Genomic DNA, 24,453 nt, shown 5'->3' with positions numbered 1-24,453 from the left:
TTTGGTTCAGGTGCAAAGTTATTTCAAACCCATTTGATTGAGAACAAAACCTTTAGGTGCTTATATGGCAACTATGTCCATACTGCACTGTAATACCTCTGTACACAGCTGGGTTCTAGAAACCGCTTACACACTCTGACCTACAAACCATATTAGCAGAGTGTCTGAGGATAGTATGAAGTGTTGAGGGCTGACACACGCTCACACACACTCCCCTGCTCTCTGCTCTGGACACACCACACAGCAGGATCTTGACAATTAAGCTAACCACCAACTGGCCCCATGCCTTCAGGAGTCACTGCTACCATCCACCCCTCCACACCCATACCCACACCCACACCCACACACCCACACACACACACACACACACACACACACACACACACACACACATAACTGAACAGGTTCCATTAGCATACACAGGTGAAAGGTGAGCCAATCAGTACTGTCTCTACTGTTATTCTGGCTGCCGCTAATGACGGGTGCGGCAAAATGTGACACGTCTGAGAAATGCACTGCTGTTCTTGCTGGGACACTGGGCCACAATGAAGATGGATAGGCTCCAGAGAGTACAGCGGCAATAATACAATGGCTCCAAAGTTTAAAACAAGGTGGGAAGGAGGTGCTCTAAATCTTGCCGTACTCCTGCTGTTAACCAATTCCACTGATGTGGTTTTATACACAATTGTCATTTGAAAATGATAAATAAATACATTTAAAATTAGATGTAGCTAACTACGTTATTAGCCTGTGTTTGTGTGCTTTATGTAATGGAAGTTAAAGCTGGAAGTTGAAGGTCACAGTGATGACAAAAGCTACAATATAAGAAAAGACCCATTTGAAACCATGGTAAATAAAATTCAGTCAAAGACTGGCTGACCCACTGTCTGTTTGCATGATGCATATGCTGGTGTTAAAGATGCTGGTTATCTCAGCTTTAAGATGTATTCCATTTCAAACAGCTGAGTTTGTAATCCAGTGTCATTAACCCGGCATCATGAAAACCTCATTAAGGTCAAGTCCTTTCAAATCAGACTAGATGGAAATCAATGGTGCATCAGTGGTTTCGGGGGGTGGGGGGGGTGCACGCATTCCCACCTTCAAGCCTGACCACCAGTGGCACCTTCAGCTCCAGCTCTCGACAGGCCTTGGTGATGCCGTTGGCGATGATGGCACAGTTGACGATCCCACCAAAGATGTTGACCAGGATGGCCTCAACCTGTGAAAGCAGAGTATGAATTGATTGAATCCAGGGGTGGAGACACACATGAGAACGAAAAGCAATCTGAAAAATGTGATAGTTTGTATCGTATTTGTAGCACTATTAGCACTAAGCTGTGAAATGCATGTGGAAAGATGTACATTTGTAAAGTCTAACATTCATTATAAACAAAGCTTGTCCAAACTGAAGAACAAAACAGTCAACTATTGAAAAATCCTTTGCAAAGGTCTCACAGGGACACTGGTATGTGTCCAGTAGAGCTGGAAACATGTTTCGCAAAACAAAATGTTTCAAGATTCTCACTACTGAGGAAAACATTTAGTACAACAGCCACAACACCAACTTCATGTACAGAATGGCCATGCACCCCGAGGCTATACAACAATGTCACACTGGAGGCAGAACAAAGCAATATATTGTTAAAGTTAAAAGGGCAGCAGCAGGTGAAAGAGGAAACACTGGTGCCAAATAATAAAGCAATATTTCAATAGGAAGTGGTGACATGACAAACAACATAAGCTACACACCTCCCTGGTTTTCTAAACCTTCTAATGTGGCTGAGCCATGTATCACCTTTAAAACTAATTTACATACCATGTGTGGTAAAAAAAACAATCAGACTGGCTGGTAAAAGAATGAACAGACACACAGTAGTCAGCAGATCCAACACTCTCTCAAATGCTGAGACGTCCTTTGCTTTCACACTTCCACGTTTCCCAAAAGGCTATCAAGAACAAACCTTTGAGTTTTCAACACGCTAAGTTGTGCCAAACAATCTCACTGTGTACTATGTTCACTCGAGCTGTCTTGCGGTTTCTTTGCAAAAGATATCTTCAACTGTCTTACAAAATGAGCACAAAACTGATATCACTAAGTAGTGAAGCAAAGCAGTTAGTGTGTGTGTGTGTGTGTGTGTGTGTGTGTGTGTGTGTGTGTGTGTGTGTGTGTGTGTGTGTGTGTGTGTGATTACACTAACAATCTAGCACTCGGTAATTACCCTGGCTAGCTCAGTGGAAAAGTAGACTGAGAGCACACAGGATTAATCCTCCATGTTTGTTTATAATCACTGCTAATCTGTTAGCGCCGATTTGGATGAGCAGCTTGTGGGTGTGTGTGCGTGCGTGCGCCTTGTGAATGTGTATGTTTTCAATGTGTGGTAATGATGTTTATAGGGAGAGAAGATCAAGGACTTGGATAGCTATCAGAGCGACAGCCATGGCATTGTCCTCTATGTGCTATCCAAATGAGCATCTCCTTATAAACAGCAGAGAACGACACAAGACCAGGAGAGAAGTCCAAAACAAACACAGACGTAGGCAGTAGCATAAAGACTCAGACGCCATGCAAAGAAATTGAGCAAGCTGTTGGGTCAACACAGAGTACTGTTTTTCATGCTGATTAAGTATATCACACAGGGCTGTGACCAGGAATGCATAATACAAGGGAAAAGGCAAGCAAACATTATCCCCTAAGTGCACGGGAATACTACTCAGATGTTCAAAAGAAAGAAAACACAAAATGGATCATAACCTCCAGACTACATAAATAAGAATACATCATGAGGGGTTCTAATATATTAAAATAATGAATGAGATGGAGGCCATAGCTGGACTCATCAGCAGACCCCAACAGAATCTACAACAAAGATGTTTTTTTGAGCAAGGATAAGCACACACAATATATTAAACAAAAACCTAAAATTACCTCAAGCACGCTGATAGAAATAGCCTATTTAGTTGATGGACATTTTATTTCATTACCAACCGCTCAAAACGAGGTGTCAACATTTGCTGGAAAAGTCAACCAGCACAAAATAAAGGACAAGGCCACAAAAGTGCAAAGTTTACTGGGGAGCAGGTGCTTGACTGCAACCTCACAAAATACCTTTTGGAAACCTTTAAAAATGGCAAAAACATGACGGATAAAAAAAAAATCTGTGGAAAATCTTCAGAGGTGTCATCAGAGCAGATTCAGAGCGGGCCAGCTCATCAGATTTTCTCACTTATAATTATTCTCCACTGTGTAAGATTTTGTTGTAATCAATTTAAACCAGGCTAGGGTCATTTCAGTGAGTTTGTATTGTCAGTATAGTTACTTGCAGTTTAATGTTCTGTGCTCATTCAGACTAATAATTGAACTCTTGAACAAAATTATGTTTGAAGCTACACAATTTTAGAAAACATCTGCCAGCCAACTATCATATCATTTTTGATCATTTAGAAATATTATTGTATGAATATCTAGGAAATGAAAACTTTTAAAATAAATAATAATTTATATTTGTGCATAAAAGTGTCAATCATATTTTAACTCTGTTAAGGGCCCCTCCAGCGATCTAGCATTACACTTTTATTAAGTTAGGGAAATAACGATACAGATTACTAAATTAATAGTCAAATTCAAAAGCATAAATATCCTGACTTTTAGTCCCTGGTGTGGATCCAGCTTGAAAAAACAAACACTCAAGCCTACATTTTCCACAATACAACACAACAGCATCTATCACTACAGACTCCCTACCTGGTAAATACCTACATTTTTCAAATTCCACATCTTAAGTTTGTAACATGGGTTATTTTCTTAGACCTAAGAAAGCGTTAGAAAGAGCCACTGAAGAACTTACACAACTGTTTTCACAGGATGATTAGCACTCCATGTGACAACTAAACACATCATGTAAAATTGGTGGAATGCGCCTTTATTGTAAGCTGGCTATCATATTTAAAAGGACAAGTCAAGCCTGAATGTGGTCCATGCTGTTAACTTAATGAAGGGACATACTTACCAGACACTGATGGCAACCCAGCAGGCATGAATGTGGGTGATCATAGCTTCCAGGTGCACAGCCAGATGTACTTACAGACGCACCCAGTGCTACTACAGATAAATGTGCAGTCAAAGAATGCTACAGTCACACAGTTTTTAAAGAAAACTACTATATTATTGGTATAGTCTACTCAGTGACAGGCATGAATGTAAATGTGAGAAGAGTGGCAGGCAGTGAAAGGCTGCATGAGAGTTGAGCAGTGGGAGAAAGGCAAGCGGAAAGAAAGGTGTGAAATGATACCGGCTCGTTGGTTCTCAAACCTCAGACGTGTATCGAACAGTTCTTCTGACAGCCTGTTAGGCACGATATGCAGTGTGTGTGTGTGTATGCATTTGTGCTGCCTTAGGGCACATGTGTGAATGTGTGTTTCTCCACTGTCCTGTGCAGGTGTGGCCCACCGCGGGGTCACAAGGTCAATATGGCCACTGCCACTACAAATTTGTACACGCCAATTTAAAAATAAATGAAGGAGAAATGCATATCTGGAGCTTGAATATTATTGACACAATCCTAATGCTTGAGGCTGTGTATGTACAGTACATGTAACTATGCATCTATATACACGCAATGTTGCTTCCCGTCTTAATGGCCTGAAAAGATTTAAACTGCTTCAAACTGCTGTACTGTATATGTGCAGAGTTTTAAACAAAGATCCTGTGAAGCAAAGATACTTGGATGAAATGTCTGGAAAGAGTGATTGTAGCTGCATTACTAGCACACACAAATGCAATGCACTAACAATGGAATGTATTTAATTGAACAGTGTCGATTGGTGCTCATGTTAGATAGCAGACATTCAGCATCAGCAATATGGGATTTGTGATATTGATTTATGTACATAATGGTGACTATAGTATCACAGGGTTTGACTCAGGGTCTCACAGACAGACACACAGCATAATCTGGCCCCCACTGGGGGGCAGCAGAGATTTAGATGCCTTTTTGCAGCCTCACTAGAGACGGCTCTATTCTCACCCTATCTGCAGCCCATTTTTCAACTCTGTCTCTATTGGGAAGAACCATATTTCTTCCATTCATGCGTCTACTATTGACACCCATGTATATTAATGATACATAAGACATGATTTATGTAGCTTGGCACAGAAGTAAATGCAGTTTATAGAAATATGGATGTGGCGAGGACTGAGTTGCACTTTAATGAAAGTTAGTTTTTTTCCTTATAATTTCTCTGTTTTGGAACAAACCGACAACCAAAAATAAGACTTAATAAGGTCTACCACTTCTGCCAGTTCAAAGCAAAGATCACATATCCAGAGTTACCGCACACAGACACAGAGACACAGACAGACAGACAGACACACCCCAGAGGGAACACAGCCTTAAATTGAAAATATGCAGAGACACAGGAGGTAAAAGAGCAGAAAAAGCAAAAATGTCTGCATCTTATCCATCCTCCTAATCATGTTCTCTCCTGGGACAGCTCATTCAGTTCTAAAATGCAATATATACTTTGGTCAAGCATATTGACCCTCCTGTGGTAGACTGCGCTGTGCACATTATATTTAAAACAAAATTGCTTCTTTTTAGCAAGGTACTGGTCTGTAGGGGGGTTAAAATGCCATGAAAGAATGGGAGTCAAATTTAGGGTCAATCTCCTTGGTTTGATGCCCTCTCCAATCAAAAGTCTAACATTGCTCTGCTCCATTCAGCTCACAGCATCTCGGAAATCTAGCCTTAAGGTATGAAATAGGGCTGTACTCTCCAATCTGTCTAAATTCTCCAACATCACACTGTCTAGCATTTTACCTCCAGTCACAGAACCAAGTACAGCATCTTTCCTCAAAGGCATTCATATCAGGTGAGCTAACTTGGCAGCGGGGTGGATTTCTTTCATCAGAGCTCAGCATAAAGGCATCAGGTGTAATGTGCCAGCTCGGTCTTCTCACAGGATCTTTGTGTGTTCTTTCAGGCAGTGTTACGGCATGAGCCAGTGCCTTCTTACCTGGGTGCTGGTGAAATGATTCAGATTTTACAAAATAGGATCATTGCTGCTGGCATTACGATACCCTGCCAAGGCTTTTTTGCATCAAAGTCAAAAAGGGCCTTTACAGGAGAAACAGGCTTTTCTGCCTGCTATTATACGCCTCACTAACTGCATTTAGGGCAAGTAAGAAATGTTGGCCAGACAATTTGACATGCTCACGTGGTCGTGTATTGTACTCCTGTCTGTGTGTTTTCATGAAATGTGTCTTGAATGTATTAACAAAATATGTGTAGGTTTTTACCACAGACACAAGCATGCCTAATTATAAAACTATTATCATCGACGGTCATTGGTTTGGACTGAAAAATGAAGACACACTGTTCAGAAAGTCTTCGTATTTCTTCCACAGACTGATAAGTAGCAAACAAACATGATGCACTTTTCTCCTCCAAGTTTCAGTCCAGGGGGCAATAAAAGCATTGTATTCCTTCTCATTCTGCAAGGCAACAAAGTTGTGCGTGCATTGCTAAATTATCACTCAAATACACATTTTCATCCCCATACCCCTGTTAAGAGCCGCTAATCTCTCTGCAGGAAAGAAAGAAAAGGGAAAGCATCTTGTTTCCTTTGTTACCAGCAAGCAGATAGGAGTAGAAAAAGGCAGGGCTGGAGATGGGTGTGTGTCTCTCTGTGGCCTATTAAGGGCTATTGTTCTGTGTTATCTACTGGAGACAGCCTGTACTGTCACCGCCTGCTCTGGCAGGCCTTGTTTATTTGTTTTCGATCTGCTGGGGGCCCCGCACTTGGGCCTTGGGGCCACAGGTTAACACAAACGGCTTCCAAACCAAGGCAGGCTGGCTGGCTCTAATCAGACATCTTGGAATGATGGGACGGCTGTTGGTGAGAAACGATTATTCCATTTCTGTCGACATTTGAAGTAAGATAGGAGTAAATTGCCTTACACGGTCAATGTGTTGTTTAGGATTTCTTTACATATGTTCTATTTGGACTTGATGTCACAGCTTCTACTTGTTATGTTGTATCCAAACATGAAAGTATTGAGCTTAGATACACACCATTTACTTTAGGTGATGAAAAACCCAAAAGGGACGTAAGAACTAGATACACCCGGACCCATAACAAATTGATGGAATTACACACACAGCAAAAATTTTGGCTGTATCAAATTATCACTGCAGACTATTGTTGATACATGTTTGAATATAGATGACAAAAAGGAAAAAATAAAACCTTGTCTACATAGTCTACACAAACAAGCAATATTCTGCCTTGTTACAAAAGATAAAGGTAAACACTGTCACAACACAGTATTCAGACTTTAGATGCAGCTAACAGTTTCTCAGAATCATTTCATTCCTTGAAATTGCTCATACAGTGTAATTGTGCTTCATGTCACAGCAGCATGATAAGGATGTGTGGATGAAAGGAAGATCAAGACTTCATGTGTTTGTCGTGTGTAGGACGCATTAAATGAGTAAGGCAAGCCACGTAATGAAGATGTTAATGTGCCAATTTTTGATGCCACGTTTACTGCTTTGAGCATCAATTCTGTCGAACTGAGGAGCTATTTTGCCTGTGCAAATCTATTCTTAGAGAGGATACAGAACAAGAAAGAGAGAGTGTCACAAAGACCGACTGAGGGAAAAGAGGGTCTTGAAGTCAGAGAGTGAGGCGAAGTGAAACAGATGGAGGAAGAGAGATGGAGAAGAAAAGAGACGGAGAGAGGTGATGGGAAGTGGTGCGGTCCTGGCTCCTATTGAAGGCTAGGATTGGCCCTGGCAAGGAGGGATAAGAGGGAAATAATTATCTGGCCTGCTGAAGCATGACAGCCCCTTCTTGGGACTGTGGAGAGACAGACTGAGCGTTATGTCAAAGATTGGCCATGTCACCGGCGAAGACACCTCTTGACAGACAGTGGCATCTGAAGTTTCACTTGACGGTGAAAAACCCACCTCAACAAGAAGCCAGATACCTGCCTGATCAATGCCTGGTGGAGACAAGGTTTCATCTGGGGGACATAAAGATGTAATCACTGAACTCAGTCTACCATCGATATTACCTTATGTTTGTTCCTGTTTACGTGTACCATGGACCTTTGCATTGATTTCATTCTATGAAAAGGACTGAAATATGTAACCTCTCTCTCTCAAAATGCACTTCTATATATATGTCCAGAGAATAAATTTGCTGTGGGCAAGCTAAATCCCTTTTCAGGAAACAAATTATGCTGACCGCCTAATGATTCAAAACCAAAATCAACCATGGACACACACTACAATCCTAGTCCTCATGTCGTGCAAATTCCATTTTACTGCCTGAATCCTACTCTCTGCATTAATATTTTTTGCTCACATTTATTCACATCATTGAGTCTTCTCACATCTGCCTTGGCCAAGAGTACTTTATGAGCACTCAGCCACCTCTCACCTCCAGCCCCTTCTCACTGCATTTTTCTCTACAGGCCAAAGAAGAGAAACCAATCAAGGCAAGAGTGGTTTTGCTTCAAGTCAAAAGAGGTTTGTGCGAGGTATGGGTGGGTGAGGAAAGTGTGAGGGAAATGAGGAAGGGTGAGATCTGGCAGAACCCATGTGACCAGCGAATGGATACCGGAGATGGCCATTACAGCCTTAAGGTTTGCTATCTCTAGTGAGTGAGCGGTGGGGTTATGGGCCGTGACAGCTGCTGTGTGTGTAACCAACCATTCTGCTCCATGTCCTCTGTCATACAAGTAAAGCAGCATTTTTGCACTGCTTTTCAATCAGTCAGTCATTTCACAGCGGGGTTCTGTACAAGTCATGTTTACTAGTATAGCACAAGATCACATGAATTGGCCTCATATTTACTCATACTATTTTGAAAAGGCCAAGATGTAAGCAGGTGGGTAGGGTAGGAGGTGGGGGAAGAGCCATTTAGCGGCATTGTTTGGGGGATATGTGGTGCTATGGATGAAGTTCGATTAGGTGGCTTGTTGGGGAAGGTGCTGGGTTTCTTATAACATAGCCACAGTAAGAAGATTTCTGGGAGTAGGTTTGGAGTGAGAGATTTAGTAACTTTCAAACAAAATCTCTCACTGCAAATTTAAAAAAAAGTAATTTTAGGGGGTGAAGAAACATTACAAATTTTTGGCCCTCTAACATTTATGATTTGAGTGTAATGGCTGATTGGACCAAATGGGATTGAGTCCTTTCTAGTCTGGGCCAGTTGGTGTTGACAGTTGGGAGATAAAATGATACAGCATGTGGTGTTTAATGACTGTAATCGTTTGCCTTCAGATCCTGTGACTGCCAGACATACCCAATAAGATTATTTTAAACATGTTTGACAGGTGTGAGCAGCACAAATAATACTAATTAAACAAAACTGTCTGCAAACACAAAAGTAGTGCAGTGTATCATGACTGAGAGTCTTATTCTATAATTCCTCCCTCATTTCACCAAAACTTTTTTTTTTCTTCTAATTTTTTCTTATTCAGTGAAAACGTGACATAACTGAGCAAAGAAAGATGTTTTTAGAGAGATCTATATTTCTGTTTTTGTTGCAGTCATGCAACAATTTTGTTTTCATGGGATTTGGGGGTTACCTAGTGACACATATTAATCATTTTACTAGTGTCTGTGACAGTAATCCTGTTATTTTAGATGTTTTACACAATTCCAGGAGATTATTTTGGCAGCAAACTGATGTGGCAAACATCCTGTTGTATTTAATTCCAGAAGTGCTATAGTAGGTTTATATTTGGAGGCTGCAAAACCCAAAATAAGGCGAGAGGGGATCAAGAGAAATATGTGCAGTAATAGTGCCATTGTCAGGAACTGCAACAGAGGATGCTCCCCTGAACAGCGACCTATACACCTAAATGATAATCATCATGAAATGAAATGAAAAAAAATGAAATGAATGATATTGTTAGGCTATATGATAAATTTTGACTATAACAGGATGATGTCAACATAATTGTGAAATCAAAATTGCTTGTTCGTAAATTGTTTGTGGAGAAAATTCAAAATAAGAGAAATGATGTTGTTGAATGCCACAATTCTCCTAAGTCAGTAGTACAAGCCACTTAAGAATGAATATGATCGTAAGAGCGTCAAAGTACCTTTACAATGTTTAAGATTGCAGTACTAGCTCCTGCGTAACTAATAATCTTTGTGGTTTGGAATTTTGTTCCATTTACACCTTCCGTCTTTTTTCATTCAACAGATTGCACCCCTACTGTTTGGTAGGAGAGCATCAGTGAGGCTTTTATTGTTAAGCAGTTACAGGAAATGCAATGGAATTACCACAAAAAAAAAAAAAAAACAGTGAACAAGTTTGATGAATGTAGAGGAGCTGCAGGCAACAGGCACTTTGCAGTTTGTGTGAACCACAAAACCTCCAACACATCATCAAGGTAAACAACACCTTCTACTGTCACATCCCATCAGATGGAAGACTCATGCTGTGAGCATATCACAGCTCTGATTGCGGTTGCTCACTGCATGCATGGCTCGACATGGGTATTGCCAACTGATTGTAAAAATGCCAAAAGTTAGTTTGTGCTTTATAACATGCATCATTATCTCCCTGAATGAATTTGAGGTTTATGGTGGCCATGAATGGATGCACCAAGTCAATGTTTAGGTATACCACTGTGTTAAAATGAAAGGGTGCCAAGTCAATACTCCTCATACCACAACACCACCTTTGTCCGCTGCTGTCACCAAGCATGATGCTTCAGTGGATTCATGCTGTTCAACCGGACATCAACATGTCTACAAAGCAGGATTTGTCCAGGTGGCATTTCCACCTAGGCTCATTCAGAGTTCTCAACCCTATATGCTTTTGCAGAGATCACTTTTATGTTCCCTCACATTTTTTATGCACAGCTTATTTGTGTGGAGTTTTTGGTGTGCTACATACAACTGAGTCAAGCAACTAATCAGACACAACATAATCAGGATTTCAAAGAAAGTACAATCTCCATAAAAAAATATCTAAAAACATATTGTGCAGACATACAGTCATCATTGATATTAATATGAATCGCATATAAAAAAAAAAAAGCTTTCATCTTGACACAGTTTAAATTTAAGACTGTTTGCTGCCTCAGGCCAAACTGAACATGTTTGTGATGATGTGTTTGGTAATACAGTTCATCTTGCCTCTACTGCTGCCTTACAATTTCAATTCTAGTATTTTATTATAATACTTTAGTCAAATATAGGAATGAAAAATTCCACACAGTAATAGCTATTACTTTAAGTTAGTTTTTAATGAACCTGTGGAGCCTGAAAGTCTGAAAGTGGATTTGAAGGTCAGCTCTAAAAAAATGTTGAGGCACCTTACGTATCCCTTTGTCATGGTGATGGGGTCGGCGTGTGCCTACTGTTGCTGAGGTACAGTGGATCACTGTGTTGTTGAAGGGTTTGAAGGGCCTTTTAGAACACTGTAACAGCAGTGGATAGTTCAAATCTAGCAGGAATTAAGCAAGTCAGAGATTAGCACAGCCTACATGTAGCCTGAGAGGTGATACCAGGGGCAAAGAAAAATCTATATCGCACTCCTAAAGCTTACTGCTGTGAGGACATGGTAATAAGTGAAGGCAACCCATGAATGTATCAGTTCTTAGGGGTTGCTACTGGTGAGAATTAATGGACAATTAGAAATTAATTTCTATTAAAACTACATTCTGTAATCATAATATAATAACTATAGTAACTATACAGGAACTTAAATAATTCCAGGCTTTATTTTCAGGCCATCTATCCAGACATTAGGCTTACAAGACAAAAAAAACCCCTTATGTAGAAAGGGACAGAAAACAGATGCAAAGCAATAGTGAGATGTCACGCGAGGAGTGAAGAGGAAAGACACCGACCTCTGCGGTAAGCGGGAGGTTTGTCAGATGTCATGAGGGATGTAGAACTCGTCTCCTGCTGCTCACCTCAGGGTATCAGAATGCCCCTGAACCCACACACAACTTACTGTACACACACACACACACACACACACACACACACACACACACACACACACACACACACACACACACACACACACACACACACAGTAAACCTATCAGCAGGCACACACACACCCCACTTGCTGTGAATTGGACTCAACAATTGGAGCCAGTGTAGGGCAGGCATATTATTCATCCCCAGAGGGTGTCGTGTCACTGCTGACAGGCAGACATAAATATTCCCCAACCTCTTCACCAAGGGTTAATGGCTGTCCATCAGGCAGCAATGAGACATACACGGCGACAGGGGCCTGGTGTAGACACACACAGTACGGGCACTTTCATTGGAACAGGAAGGTCACTTATGGAGATGGGAAAAACCAGGGAGGACAAGGCGCCACATGAGGCAGGCACGAATACTCTGCTTCAGCATGTTTACATGGGCACAAATAAATAGATTTATATACAAATTCCCACCCACGCACCTGAATTCTCCATACAAATTTACATTTGAGTGCACCCACGCAGATTTAAGCATTCTTTTTGCTAAGTCAGACTAAAGCTTTACCTAAAAAGTTGAGTATGGTTCCATGTCTTGCTGTGTTATGCTCTACTCTGCTCAAAGCAAAAATTATTTTATTAAACTGGAGAAATGCATAATAGTTGGGGAATGGCATACATAATCACCTCGGAGACTGGGTACAACAAACCAGCAGCTGAATATAAAAGAGCCAACATTTCCCGCTTTGTTCCTAATGCTGCACAGCCAATCAAAATTAATTTATTCTAATGTATGCACACAGAAGGTCAATTATCCAAATGATTCCAGTTCAGATTGCACCTGATCTTGGGAGCCAATGAGCCATCGAAAGGGCAGATGGGTGTGCTTTGCAAGGCAAATCATGGCCCCAGCCCTCTTTTTTGTGTCACCTCCCCACCATTTGCATGTCTAAATGCGCAGGCCATCCGCTCACCTTTATAGAAGTGCATCCCACTAAAAGATAAACAACTTGGCATTTAACTTGTGTAGGAGGAGTCAGGTATACAGTAGGTGTAGCCATGGTACACAAACTGCTACAAAAACTGTAGCCACCTGTAGATACCCTCCCCAAACTCCTCACAATAAGTAGTATACCTGCAATTTTCACCTTCAAGCCTATTTTAAGCCTTAAAGCAACACAATTGTGGCAACCCCAGCTGTTGCCTGTTCAGCAGTGTTCTTATAATAATGTATTTGTTTGCAAGTCAGGACCATGATCACATGGTATGGAGCATAAACTTTGTATCAAACAGTAAAATGATGCACACATATCTTTGTCCTTTTTTCGGCATGGCTAAGGTACAACATATGTTACTTAAACAAAGGAAGGACATTTTTCAAAAGGCACCTAGTTTACGAATAACTTTGGCTTATCTGATTGTAATAACACAATTCATTTAGATGTGCGGTTTAAATAATACTTTAGCAGATATCTTTGTCTATAATTCATTATGCTTACATTCAAACAAGATATGGTCATCCCCTACCAAATGAGATAAGACAAACCACAGACATCCAGTATCTGCTCAATAGTTGTACATTATTCGATTAAGTTCACTTTCTTTACCCTCCATCAGCCTCCCCCAACCTCCCCCAACAGCCAATAATCACCTCGCTGTTTAGTTAAAAAGTTGGTCATGAGTGTCTTCTGGTAACACCCATGGGTTTTGATTATGTGGCAGCATTACTTGGTAATTAGTTACTCACCTTTTGTTTCTTTTTTGCACAATTCACACACAATTCTCAACCCCCCATGCACACCCTACACTACTGAACGTGCTTTAGTTTAGTCATTTGATAAATAAATCACTTCATCTAATCTTTGAAACCGTGTGGCTTTAAGAACCATGACAATGGAAAGGATTTATAAACGAGTTTTCTAAGACTACATGTAAACATACAGTACCTTAGGGGCTATTCCAGCTGTATAAGAATGCAACAGCAGCCAATTAAGCAAGAACAAGCAGATGATAATGGTCTAGTGTGAGATTTCACATAGTGAAATCAGCCACGCATACATAGCAATGACGTACGTTCCATACAAAGAGAGAGAGAAAGAAAAAAAAACACTTATAGGGTAGAATTTATAGATGCACCATAGTAAGAGTATGATGACTGGTGCTATTATAAACACCAACAAGAGAAGGAGAGAAAGGAATGAAACACAATGAAACTGATAAAGGGAGGACAAAAGAAGTTAATATTCTCTTCTACAACTGGATGTTTAGCTTGAGAGGCAATTTAGCAGGGCTGGACTAACCTCAGAGAGCTGTAATTCTGATGAATGTGAGGTTATCTTCATATGGCATTCTCAACCTTTGCCAGCTCCCTCTAAGCCTCCATATATAATGCCCCTTTCTACAAGACCACTGATTTGTTTTTCATCCTCGTCAATGACCGAATCACGGCAGTTATTGAAAGGCGATGACTGTTTTTCGATGCCACTCAGCTCTGCCTAAATAAGTAATTTAAAAATTTATAGAATAGACATTTTTCACACTCTAGCTTTCTCTCTTTCCCTCGCATTCACCCCCTGTGGGTCCTGCAGGGTCTGGGTAAGCGGGTGCTAAATTGCCAGTAACACCCAAACCTGGTTGAAACAGATGGACACAATCAGGGTTTAATTTTCTAAAAGCCAGACATGGATACATACACTGATTGGGCATGTTAGCGTGCTTACCCCATACTTTCTTGCTGCACTGGGAGTTGATACATAAAATTTTCCCATGTCCTCAAGTCTCATCAAATGGAGAAGTGGTCCGCTCTCATATGCAGATGCAAAGGATTTTTAGTTGTCTTTGAGGGGAGGGGGGCGACCAATGGCTCCAAGGCTGACATTTTGCCCTGCAGACTTTTGATGGAGCTCTGGAGAACAGAGCAGCATATCAATTAGCCATTAAGGGTTTGCTCAGGTATTAGAGGGATCAGAGAAACCAATAAAAGCCTCAGGAGGAAAAGGAAGAGGTTGAGTAGACTCCAGATCGATGGAGGTCTCATCTAAGGGCTTGCTCCATGTCAAAAAGGGCACATAAGGTGGACAAATAATGAGACCTTTGAACTGCAGGCTAAGGGTATTATTCTAATGAAGACGTCAGGCCTGTAATTTAACTCTTCCTGATTTCTCGTGGATGTTTGAGAGCTACACATTCAAGCTGGTAACAATGGACTTGGTACATGCCATGTTAGTCCCAGTGAGAAAGACAATTCATACTTATTTTTGAGTTGCTTATCCTGGCCTAAAAGAACACAGTAAAATAATGTATTACAAATTCATAAAATGCCTAAAACCAATACACAACCAACAAAGTAATTGGTTGGAACCTATTTAAAGGACCTGTGTGTGACTCCATTGACTCCATTGGCCCTCTGGTGAAATGATGTTGGATTACACCAAAGATGGTGTAGATGTTGGGGAAGGATGTCTGGAACTCTGCTCAAAAGTTGGACAGTGAAACGCATCTTTACTAATGCCCTGGTTCTGCTGTCAACTAGGGGTTGGTAAAAATATTGATTATTCAATTGCAATATATTTTTTCCCAATTCAGTATCGATTCAATAAATCCTCTGAATCGATTCAAGCCCCTGGCCAGTGGGGGGTGTAGTGAGCGACACCTGTGTATGATTTGCGTTGTACGGACGGAGGCCGCGCTTGACCACACAACAACAACAACAACAACAACAACAACAACAACATGGCAAACGAAGCAGGTAGCAGCAGTGTTAAACCAGCCTGTGGATTCAAAACAGACGCAACTCGACAGATCCTTCCTTTGCAAACTGCCGCCAAACTCTGCCAGCGCACAGAAGATAACGGAGTCTGTGGCCGTCTTTATATGTAAGGAGCTACAACCGTACAGTGTCGTGGAAAACGGGGGTTTTAAGAAGATGGTATACACACTCGAACCACGATACGCCATACCAACACGCAAAGACATGACGGAAGTCGCCGTCCCGAAGCTTTTAAAATTATCAACAGGTACTCCAATGAATTATTTGTGTAATTCTACTTATTACTGAATCGATATCGAATCAAAATCGAATCGAATCGTGAGGTTCTTAACAATACCCAGCCCTACTGTCAACCAAGAAGTACAACCTCAAAAAACCTGATCAACATCTTTCAAAAGCAGAAGATAGAGTGAATGTCCCACTAACTGTGTTTTAGAACGCTTGACCACACCATGAATATATTAACTACATATTTATTTAATTACCAATAGAAAGATACCCGCTTACTGAGTCCACCAAGCTTCATTATAAATTAAAAACCTGAGGAGGAGACAGGGTTTTTCAGCTCTGAACAACTAAAATGGGAATGTGACCTTTGTTTATACAAGAGGCTTTCCGATAAGTCTTCTTGAGCCTAATGGCTGCCAAACACAGTTTAGACATGTTCCATCAAGCTTGTGTGTGGTAGATCCGATATACAGTTATTTTCTTTCAATGTTATCAAGTTCAGTTACATCTTTTTCATCACAGCTTTTTTTTTTTAAACTCATCATATGAATTCAACAGTTATAAGATATTATAATAGTCTATGCAAACATGTTACATATATTGTATATAAACATATATTCTTATCATTATAGTAGAGGGACATTATGCTGTGGACATATTACCTCCTTGTATAAATACTATAAACAAAAAACACTGAGCAATATTTTAGAACAATAAATATGAAATATTGGAGTACACTGGAATATGAATATTGGAGTATAACTGTTCAAGACTAATGAACTTTATAGACTCTATTTATGGAGCCAATAATGGCTGCTTCCATGACAACTGGGAATTTCCATCTGCTTAGCCAAATTGTTTGATATGATTGAAAGCTCCAGCGCAGTTTCTAAACCTTGTGGTGAGACCGTTTAGTCAACTACTGTTTCCACAACGTCAAGAATTTACTTACAGTCTCAATCAACAAGACGTTCTCTTATTCCTCCTCAGTTTGGTTTACTGTATGAAATATTTTCTATCCGAACTGGTGTGTCCATTAAAGCAGAGGTGCTTAGAGTGCTGCACAGTATAAGGATGAATCATTAGAATGCATTCACAAATATACTAATGTCTGTTTAAATGGTGATGTTAGTGAAGACATTACTTTAAGGAAACACAATCATAATCGTATCTTAACTCTCAGCTACCCTCCCCAACAGCAAATTAAAGCCAAGGAAAAGCATGAAACTCATTCGGACATTAGGGGTTATTCACTGCAATGTTCAGTATATTGCCTGCATGCATCCTATGTGGTTGAACATTTTAATAGGAGTTTGATTTGCATTTCAAGAAACCAGATCTATACAATCCCCTCACTCCTCTAGTGCACACAATAGCACTGAAAGAGTAAGGTTAGGAGGGTCTTCAGTCCCACATCTCATTCGTTCTGCCACCCACTGTAGTAAAACTCCACTTAATTCATTTTTTTCCAGTCCATAAACCCTACCTCTAGCACCTTTAAAATCACCAGCGTGTTCTCCACTACTGCCTTCAGTGAACCAGTGAGTGAGGTGCAACACTCGCCTCCAATCCCCACCTCTGCAGATAAACTCTTTCAGTTCCTTAAGAATAAACAGGGACACCCCCATCTCACCACTCTATCAACCCACTGTCCCATATACCAGTCAACCACGGATGGCTCGGACTAGCCTGTGTGTGTGTGTGTGTGTGTGTGTGTGTGTGTGTGTGTGTGTGTGTGTGTGGGGGGGGTGTGGGTGCATGTGTGGCAGTAAGCGAATGGAAGTCTTCTTCGGCAAGATGAGCTCCAGTGATTACAGGCTGAGACAGTTTTCTAATTATTCTGTCAAACATCAATCCTGTGGGCTGATGCAGGCCGTCCTGGGGCCTGATGGACAATGTAATCACTGCTAGAACCCCCTCCCAACCCCTATTCCTCCACCCACTTTACCACACTCTACACCCGTTTCCTAGCTCTTTCTTCACCTTCTGCACTCTCTCACATTTTCTTTATCGCTCTTTTCAACTCAACTCTCTTATTCCCTCCCTCTCTGTCAGTGCTGTTCGAATCTCCTTTCTCTATACACTATTTGAGCCATTCCAATGCCTGCTACTGAAAAAAAAAAAAAAAAAAAAAAAAGACGCTTCGGATCTAGGATGAAAAAAAAGATGAATGTGATAGGGCGGATAAAAATGATACAGCTGGTTCTGGAATAAGGAATCAATCAAACACAGCATAAAAGGCAAGTATGGGAAAAAGAAAGGAAAGACAGAGGGAAGAATTCAAGCTGCTGCAGTCTATAGACTGAAACATACTGGTATTACAAACAACTATTCAGTGTATGTACCCAACCTAAATGCTCAATCAACTTAATGCTAGAACCTATTTCACAGACTAATTGACTTACTTATTAATTACTTTTATATAAAAAAATTGCAAATTTCAAAAAAAGCAATTTGTATTATAACTCATCATTTTGTCACCTGACAAGATCTTAGCCAAGATAGATCTGGACATTCAGGATGGAGAACTGTGAAGCTAATGTTAGCTCAACAGCAACAGTCAAGAGCACTCTTCTAGCTACAGATGAGACAACCTATCTGGCTTGTCAGTATCTGATCCTATTATTGCAGAAGATCTGTTGCAAGATACATTGGTAATGTTGCTCTGTACAGTTCTAGTTTAAAGTAAACTACAAATACAGGCATACAATTTAATCACAATTTAATTTGCAATTGCAATATTGGTAAGAAAGACTGCAATTAGATTTTTGGTATGGCATCAGTTTCTTCTCTCAGTGAACCAGGGTTACAATATAACCATATATTTTCATACTGAAGCTGCTGTGCCCTCAGATGAAAGCTTACTGTTCCCTCTTGATTAAATCAAACCGTATAAAAAGTGACAATGAGCTGTGGGTGTCACAAAAAGGACCAAAGTCTAGATTTCACAATGGAAACTTCTTTAACAAAAGCATCCACCAGCATCCACTGAGAGTCTATTAAGGTTAAAGAACATTTGTATAGTGGGTGCACAGTTTGATCTTCACAAGTCTCAGACAGTTACTTACCTTTATCAAGAATTTACAGATAATACTGAGTACTGATATTGTATGTTATTGTGCTTAGAATAAATCTGAAAGTAAAAGGCCTCAGAGGTTGTTGTCTTGGCAACCAAACCTCTACGAAAGAAATGTCATATCACTCATAACCATGCTAGAATGGCAATGAATAAGAGGAAATGACAGGAACATGACAGAAATTCTGGGGGTGTGAATGCTGTCTTACACTTAGGCCACTAGGTTTTAGAAATTTAAGATAAGAAAGAACGAACATTACGACATAATTAAAATATTTTTTTTGTTTGGCATAATTTGCTATCTGCAATTCAATCTACTTTTGCTGCATAACAATCTTCTCCCTTCCTTACAGTACTTCTCCGTTTTCTCATTGCAAATCTCTTGTCCATCTGTATCATCCTCTGGCAGTAGCAGAGATTGACTGAGATAATAGTGTAGGAGAGCCGTGTTCTACATTGCCTCTGCTGCTTGGTGAACAAGGCAGCAGACAGTCATGTCAGCTTGAGCAGGATACTAGGGACTGAACTGGATCATACAGTCTGATACCAAATTCTTCCCACCGGCTGTCCACTGTCAGGAATGCAGGGACAATGAGATCTGGATAAGGAAAATTTGAGGTGGGACATAAAAACACAGAAGTGTAAAGTCTTGCTGAATCGTGCATATTTATAATTGTTTAAATGCATATACTGTTGTATACAGTCTATGACAGTTAATATAAGGTACTGTATATACTGTTTGTTTTCAAAATTCCAGACCATTTTCCTTCATTTGTCTGCAGCATATGTATGATTTCTGTCGATTTCTGTCGACGTCTTAACACAGATACAATGCTTTTCATCCTGACCCTGAGCACAGACACAAAACGAAAGAGCCGATTTCTCTGGAGATGCGATGAGACGAACGTTTCATGTGAGCCTCAACGTCTTTCCATTACGCTCAATAATAAAGAAGTGTGTGGATCAGACAAGAGGCTTGTATCAAATCAGGCCTGGAAAAGCCAATTACACCGACAATAATCTCTCGCTGTACTGCTGCCGGCATGTCTTGCCATACAAAGCAACAAATACCTGAAACACAACGAGTGGGGAGGAAGAGAGACAGGACATTTAAACAGACAAAGTATATTTGTGAATGCTTGCTCATCAGGCAAACCAGTTGGTTGTAAAGAAGCCATATTTTAGCAGCCAGCATCTTTGGGATTGGAGAATTTTGGTATTTGCTGGCCATGTAATGAATATTATGCAAGATTCTGCTAATTTAAGTGAGACAATCTTAATTTCACAAATTTTAAGAGTGGAAAAAGATGTTAAAACGCAGGAGGAAGCAGAACACTAATGCTGTCCTTTGCAAATGTCATACTGAGGGTGTTATGGAGGCGGATAGCGAAGAGGAGCTGGTGGAGAGGAGCCAGTGTCTCAACCCATGACCCTGTCCAAAACCCAGGGGGATGCAACAAAAGAGAGGGCTGAAGGGCTGTTGGATTTGAGAGCTGGGTCTGACTAAAATCAGAAGGTTAATGTGAGTCGTTAGGAGCCTGGGGCCACGCTGGAACAAACACAAGCTTCAGGAGCCTGGGTACAAGCATTTAATCTACAGACAACTGGATGCACACACAGACACTGAGTGGTGCAAATTAAATATGCCCACATAGCAGCTACAGATAAACACACACAACACACAAGGATCCAACTAAATCATAAAATGCCCATTTGTAGCATCAACACTCACTTTAATCTCTATCTAGGTAATGTCCTATATTGCGGATACATAATTCAAATCAATTTCAGAGTTTCAGACTATTTCCAAGATACAGTAAAATAAAGTGCTATCAGAAGTCCTGAAATAAAAGTTTTTTTTTCATTATTTTCTAGTTTAATCAAAATCAAAAACATAATTGTCTGGGTATGGTTGCTATAAGAAGTAAGATATTGTTTTACAGTTAATGGAAATAGTGCAGATTTCCTGTATCTGGGACTTGCCTAATACTACGATAGCAGCATTTAGCTGCAGTTTTCTATCTCTCTTTTGTAAGTGTCATCTGTTCGCAATGAGGTTGGGGAATTGTCTCTTATTTTGGACATTTCAATAATAAAGTAAGAGACACTCCCCTGATTTTACAATTAAAGTTCACATTATTCGTCATGGGGAGTGCTATTCAGACTGTGAAAACAGCTGTATAATATATTCTGTGGCTCTGGAGAAGCTTTCCAAAACTGAAAAAAAATAACCCTGTCCAATGAAAGATGCTATTTAGCTGCATTATTTGAAATGTAGGAGATTTCTTTAGCTTGACACATACCAGGGACCAAAGAGCAGGACATCTCAGCTTCTGATGCTTCGATTTTGACAACTCTTTTTTGAGGTACACTTTATGGAAGATAATCAAACCGCTGGAGCACCCCTTTACAAGGAACTTGGCAGGGACATCAGCTATTATTAATTATCCTTTCAAACCTGAACAGCCGATCTGATGCAAAACTACATCTGAACTCTGGTTTAGCTCTGTTCTCTGAGCTTTCCACAGCTCTCCTGTTGTGTAATGCAATATAATTTCTAGTCATAACCTTGTAACGTAAGCCTCTAGAAGTGAAACCCTCATGAGTGTGTTTAATTAATTATCTGCTAATATTTGTTGATATGACTGTTAGCACTTTTCTACATGCATCTCCTATGAATTGTGTGACTTACAGTGACTCATACTGCAGTTAATGATGTGAGCTGCACTCTGACCATCTCCAGTCAAAAAGGGAAGAAACACATTTAAGGCTTTGGTATGTTGTATGACTGTTGGCTCACTATTTTTTTTTACTCAGCTAATTAATTTACAGCAACATCCAACTGCCATCATTGCAATTAACCTGTGTTTCAATGATGCAGGCTTAACATCGACAAGTGACTTAAAAAATATCACCCACATTAATAGTCCTAGAGGACAGCAAAGGGCACAGTGTTTGTGATGTCAGTACATGGCTCAGAGAACACGAATGATCTCATCAACTGGGTGTTTGAATGGTCTCACATAATCCCCCAGCATGTGCACACATAAGAGCCAGGGGAGCATGAAATGAGGGAGGTCTAACAGTCACACTTCTGCTGCAATGTCTCAGCACTGGACATGGCTGCCTGCGATGGTGATAGTCCCTCAAGTCTTGGAACATGGACAGATGGGGAGATGGAGAACTGGAATGGTGGCAAAGGGTGGAGCGATGACAGCAGATGGTTTGGATGGAAGGAATCTCCATTTATTATACCAAGAAGAGTAGAAAAGCAGTTTGTAAGGACAACACTCTCTAGCAGAGGCATGCCACATTTAATATGAGGAAATATCGTGGGTTAGTGATCCATGACTATGTTGAGACCATGTGTGAAGTGTAAACACAGCAGAACCGCCACTCTTGTGGCATGATATTTATAGCTGGAGAGAATCGTGGGTTAGTGATACTGCCAATGACAATGGTTTAAGTTTATTTTAATTTATTCTCTGGATGTCTCCTGGTTAGCGGTGGGCTGTGAAATACATGCAAATGGATGCAATAACCATTATGTAGTGATCTACTGAGGACTTGCCTCACTTCACTGTAAAAAAGTTAAGAGAGTGGAGTTACTTGAAACCCAGAGTGATAATCACTAGTTTAAAGATTCTGACTTCCTAAACTGCGCAACAGACGATACATTTCTATTTTCTCTATCATCAGCTGAAGAGCTCCTGCAGAGGCACATGAGAATAAATGAAGCCCTTCTTTGCGGTGCCCTTCCTCTGAGTGCTCGACTTCACAAGGTCGCTCAATCACATGCAGCTCCCCTCCCTGTGGCATCCAAAGGCCCTATCTGATCGCTGGCTTGCTCCCTGTGGCCCCATGGTGTGAACCAGGTGCTGCGATGACAAAACGCTCCTGGCAGCAATAAGAGAACGGAGAGAGCAGAGCTCAATTAGCCAGAGCTCCAATCCCAGATCCTCTATTGATTTCCCACGGATGAGGAATGGCAGACAGGAGAAAGCTCAATCAGACATGCCCATGGGACCTGTCTCTATATGTGTGTGTGTGTGTTTGTGAAAATCAACAGGGGACGAATTGGTGCCGAGACAAGGTGCTGGGATAAGGTGAATACATTAGCAATCTATAGTCTTTATGCATACATGATGGTTAAGTAATAGTGTTGTCTACTGATGATGCACTGGAAAATGACAGAAGTCTTTAAAAGCATGCTGCGCTGTCCTAACCCAGATCAAATAGGGAAGGAGACACACAAGGCATTAGTTCCCTGAAGGGCAAATCAATCTGACAAGTCATCAACTCCATGGTGCATCTCTGGACAATTCCTTCACTTCCTCAAATTAACCTTCACAAGAGGAATGAGAGGTAAAATGTATGGAGTCTGACAACCTCATTTGTCCTTCACTTATGTTGTGAACCTTCCTCCTTTGGTGCAAAGTGTGCAATCTTGCCCAAATTCATGACGTGTGCATACATTTGTTATTTGATCCACGACAGTGTATGGATATGTTAGGATGATGTATTTTCAGAGTCAGGGTTCAAGAGTTTAGGCGTCGGGAAATGTGTGTATACATGTCAGTGGGAGAGAGTAGCGGCATATGTCTCAATATACAGATATTCAAGTTAGGGGTGTGTAACACTGCCCACGCCCAAAGCAGCCCATGAAATTGGAAATATAAACAGATTAAAATACATACCACTAACTGTGTCTCAATTCATCTGATGCACATGCATAACGGCAGGATAATCATTCCTGCTCGCTCACTTTTGCACTCTGTGTGCTTTCCTTTTGCTCTTGTACGCTTTCTCTCTCTTCATCTCAAATCTTTTTAGATAAGTCAGGCAGTTTGTTGCAAAAGCTAAATGTTGTTTAAAAAGTTTAAATTCCGATCCCTAATAAAAGCACCTGTTCACCAAACTAGCTGGTGTCTAACCCCAAGTCAGGAACCATGTTACCCTGACACATTTAGATGTTTAATTTAAATGTTGATATTGACATGCTGCAGCAATGAACACTCTGGAAGAGGAAGACGGCAACAGGCAGCAAGTGTGTCCCCAAAAGGCACAAGTACAGAGTAGATGGCATTACATAGATAAAGTCAAGAGAAATTAATTAAGCAGGCAATCATATGCATTGCTGTATCAATTAAACCTAAAGGAGCTGATGATCAATAGTGTGCAATGCAAAAAAAAGACTAGAGAGCAGAGCAATTAAATTAAAGCTTGCATTGAGAAAATATAGTTTTATACAATTATTCTATTGTACACAGTGAGAACAGATATCAGATGATATCTATGATAGCTATACACTTCCAGTATAAAAGAGCTAGACTCACTTTGTTTCACGTCCATACAGGCTCGTTCATACAATGACTACACGATGACTGCTGCTAAGGTTGCAACTTTGTGCTGTTTAAGTCC

The 24,453-nt window shown here is 40.6% G+C and overlaps 1 protein-coding gene across 1 annotated transcript in view; it reads right to left on the bottom strand.

Moving 5' to 3' along the window:
• Window positions 1-24,453, bottom strand: part of suclg2 (succinate-CoA ligase GDP-forming subunit beta) — a 91,775-nt gene that overhangs the window by 6,657 nt on the left and 60,665 nt on the right. The window contains exon 10 of the mRNA XM_051414467.1: window positions 1,099-1,219. Coding sequence (XP_051270427.1) covers window positions 1,099-1,219 — 121 coding nt within the window. The remainder of the gene's footprint in view (window positions 1-1,098; window positions 1,220-24,453) is intronic.

Source organism: Dicentrarchus labrax, unplaced genomic scaffold, assembly GCF_905237075.1.
Source record: "Dicentrarchus labrax unplaced genomic scaffold, dlabrax2021, whole genome shotgun sequence".
Taxonomy (NCBI): domain Eukaryota; kingdom Metazoa; phylum Chordata; class Actinopteri; family Moronidae; genus Dicentrarchus; species Dicentrarchus labrax.
The sequence above is the reverse complement of the archived record's forward strand: the minus strand, read 5'-3'. Positions and strand labels throughout refer to the sequence as shown.